This window comes from Cannabis sativa, chromosome X (assembly GCF_029168945.1).
Source record: "Cannabis sativa cultivar Pink pepper isolate KNU-18-1 chromosome X, ASM2916894v1, whole genome shotgun sequence".
Classification (NCBI taxonomy): Eukaryota; Viridiplantae; Streptophyta; class Magnoliopsida; order Rosales; family Cannabaceae; genus Cannabis; species Cannabis sativa.
The window spans coordinates 69278570-69284822 of NC_083610.1; the positions used below are offsets into that span (position 1 = coordinate 69278570).

A 6253-nucleotide genomic window follows, 5' to 3' on the forward strand; every position below is an offset into this window, starting at 1 on the left:
ACGGAAAAAAGTCCTTAAATCCAACAATCTCAATAGTTCAGGGGGCATTTTTAACGACCTTAAAAGTTCAAGGGGCATGATCTAGTATATGTCAAAGTTAAGGGGGCAAAAATCCTAATTAGTCTATCATAAATTACTCTTTATAAAGGGTAAATACCATTTTAGACCCTCTGTTTTACAAAAGTTACCAATTAGACCCTGTGTTTTGTTAAATGACAAAATGGACCATGTATTTTCTAAAATAGTACAAATAGGACCCTGAATTGATTTCTTTATAAATAATAATAATAATAATAATAATAATAATAAGTAAAAGTATGGTTGTTTGGGGTGAAACGTGTATCCTATGAAGTAGACAAGTAGAAGAATGAAGAAGAAGAGGCGTGTGTGAGTAGTAGGTGACCCAAAACTCCAAACTGTCTTAAAACCCCTTTAAAACCCTAAATCGTATTCAAGTTTTTTCGATCATGATCAGAAGGCTTAACGGAGTTTCACTAATCAGTCGAGCCATTTCTGCCGGATTAGGCGCCACTCAACTTCAACTTCTTCAACCAGGAACTCTCAGCTCATGCTCGCCGCGTTTCGGGACGTTTTGGTGCTCCGGAAGGTTATCCGATGGCATCATTGGGCAATCGAGCCCCTTTTCTGGGACCACGTGTTTCTCTAATGTAGCATCATTGGCTCGAAACACTCATGCCAAGGAGTCTCCGAGCTCCGATAATTTTCAACCTAAAAACGTTGTGCTCTATCAATATGAAGCCTGCCCTTTCTGCAATAAGGTGAAAGGTAAAATAAAAAAAAAAGATCATATATATATTTGTATTTTTTTTTTTAATTGTGCAGCTGTGCCACTGTTTTGAATGTTTTCTGTGAATTATGAGCTTGATTATTTACATTGTACTATTTGTTAGATGTGATTAAGCTCTATTAATGTTTAGTTGATTTTCTTTTTCATTCACTGTAGCTTTTTTGGATTATTACGATTTGCCATACAAAATTGTGGAGGTTAACCCCATGAACAAAAAAGAGATAAAGTGGTCTGATTACAAAAAGGTTCCTATTTTGAAAGTTGATGGTGAACAGATGGTTGATTCTTCAGGTTAGTTCTCTGTCATATCTGTGAGAACGAAGTCATTCATTGCCAACTATGTGGTTTATGACATATGTATTGAGTTTTTGTGTATCGTTTGGTATTTCAATCTAATGGAGAATCCAAATCAAAATTCATTTGGCAAAGGGCTAAGGATGTTACTCTGATTTATATATCAGTTTCTTGTGTCCCATCTTTAGTGTGCAAATTGCTCAAAGTCTAGTTTTTTTTTTTCTTCGCAGATATAATTGATACTCTGTATAAAAGGATCAATCCTGAGAGCGACACCCTGGACAGAGAAGAAGAAAAGATTTGGTGCAGGTATGATGGCTCTTTTGCGTCATCTGACCATCTTCCAAGCTCATGTTTTATGTTTAATTTCATCATACTAGAACACTGAAAATGCAATATTTGTTGTGATATAGGTGGGTGGATAACCATTTGGTGCATGTTTTATCACCAAACATATATCGAACTGTTTCTGAGGCAATTGAGTCGTTTGATTACATCACTACTCATGGTATACCAGCTAAATCCAGAATATTTTTGTAAGTTTATATTAGAATTTTTGGTAGTCTTCTAGACCTCAGCACAGCTAACGTCCCCAGATAAATTGGACCTTCGGCGCGCCTTGCATGATAAAATTTTGGTGAAACCAGTTGTATAGATAAAGTTATCTGCTCACTTACTTTAAAATTGGTTGCTTGTGCATGCAGGCAATTTTAGTTTTTCTGAAAGGATAGTAGCAAAATATGGAGGAGCTGCAGCTATGTATTTTGTCTCTAAGAAACTGAAGAAGAGGCATAACATCACCGATGAGCGTGCAGCCTTATATGAAGCTGTAGAAACATGGGTGGATGCTCTCAAAGGAAGACAATTTCATGGTAAGGTCTACTGAATATTGGACTATACTTGATAGGACTGACTGAGCTAAGGAGGGGAGCCATGGCTCTCTAGTTTATTATCTTTTTAATTATAAGAAATCAGCAAAATATGTATGCATCAACTTATAATGCCTACTAAAATTAAAAAAGATTCTATATGTTTTTTTTTTCTTGCCTAACCTACACATTAGAATACAAGTAGTCATTGCTTTAGAGTTGGTTGAAATCACTGTAAAAGATTTGAGTGTCTTTGGCTCCTCTAATAAGTGCTTCTAATAATGCAAAAATTTACTTTCTTTCAGGTGATTCAAATCCAAATTTAGCTGATATATCTGTTTTTGGGGTTCTGAGGCCTATCAGGCCCCTTCAATCTGGAAGAGACATGGTGGACAATACCCGGATTGAAGAATGGTACAGTCGCATGGAAAGTGCAGTGGGAAAGTCTTCTAAGATTCAGGCATAATGCTACTACTGTTTTATTAATGAATTACTTTACAATCTACTTTACTAATAATAAAGAAAAGAAATTGAAACTTATATAAATTATACTGGTTTGGATGATGACTTTGCTGATAATTATTAATTGATTTGGCAGTAGTAAATTAGTAATCACTCAGCAAAGCGTTTTGGTGATGTTTATTAGTAGTAGCCTAGCCCCATACAGATTCAAAACCAGCTCTGTATCTGAATAAATGATCAAATGTCAGTCAATTATACATGAGGTGATGTTATTCTTTAGCTAGTTTTTTTTTTCTCACATCTCACAGTGACTGTCCTCGAGCATTGAGAAGTGAATATCTTCATTTTTCACATTTATATAATATTTAACAACATGAGATGTTGAGAGAGAGACTAGAGAGTCAAAAAGAGATATAATGACACTTTGGCAGTTTAGCTCAATTACACAGGCTAGTTCTCATGGCTACGGGCTACTGTGCTATTGAATCTTTTGATATGCCAAAACAATATCCCACATAATCAATAAACATGTCATATATGTAGTACCCAGAAAGTACAAACTGATTATCCACTTTAACCAAATATGACATGGCCCCCTATCTGACATTATACTTTCTCTTTCTCATCACCATCCTTTCTCTCTTTCTTTCTCTATTACTAAAAGGCTCACCTACTCCCCCAAGTAAAATCTGATTGCATGATGCACATACTGTTTGACCCGATTTTCAAGCTTCGGAAGCTCCCCTCTTTCTATGGTGTTAATACAATGAAAGACAAGAAAGAGAGAGAGAGAGAGAGCCAAATTTCATAATGAAATCTTAATACATGGTTTAGCCTCGCCAAATTTCTTCTCATGTGTCAATGCTCTGCTATAAACTGCGTTGCAGGCTTTTAAAACACCTCTCTCATTAACCCAAGAAAAAAGAAATCAATCTTTTTCTTTTCTTTCCCTACCATGTTATAATAAGTTTTCATATTAATAAATTACCTAACTAAAAGAAAGCATCATAAAAGTGTTCTTTTTACATATCCCTTCATGAAAAGATATCTACCACAACAGCTTGAAAATGCCACTTGGCAAAATGTGTTCCTTCTCTGATGTCACTTTGCTTATATAATAACAAATATAACATCTATGATAAGCAAAAAAATTCATTAATTTTAATTAGTATTATTATTTTGTTTTTTCTAAAACAAATAAAAAAGAAAAAAGAAATTTGGTTTTGCTAGTCATTCAATTATCTTTCCATCCCATCCCCCTATAACGTCTAAAAATCTCACCCTTTCACGTCTGAATTGAGTGAATTACTCTCTCTCTCTCTCTCTCTTTCTCTCTCTCTATATTTGTGTGACTTCTTTGTCACAAAATCTGCATGTGTACGCCGTCGTTTTCCCCAACCTTTGTTACACCTTCTCTCATTAATGCTTCTGCTGGTTAAAAAAAGTTGTACTAAGTTCTGACCACTCACTCAAATATACACATATAATAATTTAATAAAATCCTAAAAAAAAAACAACCAAATTCGCATTTACTTTTTAATCCCCGTAATAGGATAAATATATCCCATACCATATAGTAATTAATCACGTCCAATTGTCAGTAGTTTTTTTTTGTAATTCCTAGCTAGCTCCGCTATATATACGACTCCTCCCCACACGGGTTTCTTTCACAAAGAAAACCTTTTTCAATTTCTTCAGTTAGAAAGGGCAGTATAACCCAAATGCTCTTATTATTACAATATACCAAGCCAAGCCAACAAATTAAGAGTGAGTGAAAGAAAGAAAGAAAAGAAAGAGAAAAGAGAGAGGTGGGTCATGCATCTTTTCTTGTGTAAACAACAACATGAATCTTATAGCTTTAAACCTACCCAAATATTAATTCGTTTGATATATAAGAATAAAAATAGTGACCATCTTTTTCATCATTATTATTATTATCGTTCTTCTCATAAAATATATTATGGATTACTTTCCTTCTGGTAATAATATGGGTTTGTCATCACCTGCACCTTTTATTTGTGGTGTCCAAGATTATTGGTCAATCAACCCTCCTCAACCTCTTCATCTTCTTCCTCCTCCTCCTCCTACTCTCGTGATTGAGGATGATCATCATAATCATCATCTTCATAATGACTTCTCTTATGGCCTTCAAACCTTTCAACAACAACTACAACAACCACTACCACTACCACCACCACCACCACCACCACTTCAGTTTCAACCCCAAAACTACACCACTGCAGGCGTTTTTGATAGTAATACTAATAATAATAATTATTATGGGGTATATGCCTCTTCATCGTCATCATCTTCTTCTGATATTGTTTTTCAAATGGCTATGGATGCTCAGCTGGAGTTGCATAAACAGGAGCTTGACTTCATTCTTCAATCACAAGTAAGTAACTACATGATCATTTATATATATATTTATCTATATATATATTAGAGTTTCTTTCTTCTTCTTTTTTAATTATACTGATATATATTTCTTTTGTATTTACTTTAGAGTGAGAAGTTAAGGTTGGTGTTGCATGAACAAAGTAAGCAACAATTATCTGTTCTGATGAGTAGTTTCGAGTCAAAGATGATGAGCTTGATTAGGCAAAAGGAAGAAGACATGGTTCGAGTTAGAATCAAATCAGAGGAGCTTCATGATGAGTTGAAGAATGTAGAGATTGAAAACCAAACATGGGAAAGAGTGGCTATAGGAACTGACTCTACAGTTGTGGACCTCAGAAACACACTCGCTTATTTCAAAGGCAGAAACAAAGCTTTGAACGTTAACAACAACAACAACCATAACCTGGTCGAAGATACCGGATCATGTTGCGAGGGATCAGTACTTTATAAAAATGACCAGAAATTTGTTTGTCACAGCTGCAAAACACAGAGCTTATGTGTTCTTTTCTTCCCTTGCAGACACCTTTGTTCTTGCAAGTCTTGCGAAACCTCTCTTGTTTCTTGTCCAGTTTGTGAAACTAACAAGGAGGCAGCCATGGAAGTCTTTTTCGTCTAATTACAAAAATAATAGCCCCCACCCAGTATTCCGTTTTCTTGCATTGAAAAACGGATTCGGTTCTTGTTTTGTTTGTTGGTGTGTTAAGAAAAAAAAACAAAAACGAAAAAAGACCATAGTTATTATGAAGTCTTATTTGTCTTTTTTTGTCTAGCTAGGTTTTGAATAGCCATGTGTGTGTACGTAGTAATATTTGACTATGTTTTGTAATGTAATATGTTAAATTTTGTTAAGTGAATGTTAATATAAATAATAAGTTGTGTTTGGTTTGTTTGGTGAAAAAAGTAAGGTATAATTTTTACCTTAGTTTTTGCTTCTTCCAATAAGGATAATAGAGGGTTATGAAAACGACACCACCGTCAATGGACCGGTCGGAAGAGGCTAAAGCTGAATAAATACAACCAAATTTCTCAATCTTAGAGTCTTTCAATCGTCACACAATTCACTCAAAACCACTACTATAATTGTCATTGAAAAAGAAAGAAAAGTTAGAAAGTATTTTAAAACAAGACATGAGAATAACTTTTTCTATAATGCAAGACTTTGATCTTATCCCAATTTGCCAAAATAGCCATGCATTTGCAGCTACCCTCTGCAATTTGCAGCTGTTTCGTTATGAGTTGGCATATATAATATACATATAGTGAACACACCTAGTTAGGCAAGAAGAGGCCTAGTATTAAGAAACATAAACAAATAATTTATTAGAATAGATGTTGAGCATTGAGAATAGCACCTGTTTATGTGTGTTTTTTTATTTTTGCCATATATTTGTTCAAAATAAGGGAAAATATATATCTATTA

General features: G+C 34.4%; 2 protein-coding genes across 2 annotated transcripts; both read left to right on the plus strand.

Moving 5' to 3' along the window:
* Positions 1–320: 320 nt before the first annotated feature.
* Positions 321–2712, plus strand: LOC115714328 (uncharacterized). Its single transcript, XM_030642995.2, has 6 exons — positions 321–786; positions 965–1099; positions 1333–1411; positions 1516–1610; positions 1807–1974; positions 2277–2712. Exons 1-6 carry the CDS (start codon positions 468–470, stop codon positions 2435–2437), a joined length of 957 nt encoding a protein of 318 aa, XP_030498855.1. The 5' UTR covers positions 321–467; the 3' UTR covers positions 2438–2712.
* A 598-nt stretch (positions 2713–3310) lies between these two features.
* Positions 3311–5575, plus strand: LOC115714337 (probable BOI-related E3 ubiquitin-protein ligase 2). Its single transcript, XM_030643007.2, has 2 exons — positions 3311–4828; positions 4940–5575. Exons 1-2 carry the CDS (start codon positions 4394–4396, stop codon positions 5447–5449), a joined length of 945 nt encoding a protein of 314 aa, XP_030498867.1. The 5' UTR covers positions 3311–4393; the 3' UTR covers positions 5450–5575.
* The last annotated feature ends 678 nt before the right edge of the window (positions 5576–6253 follow it).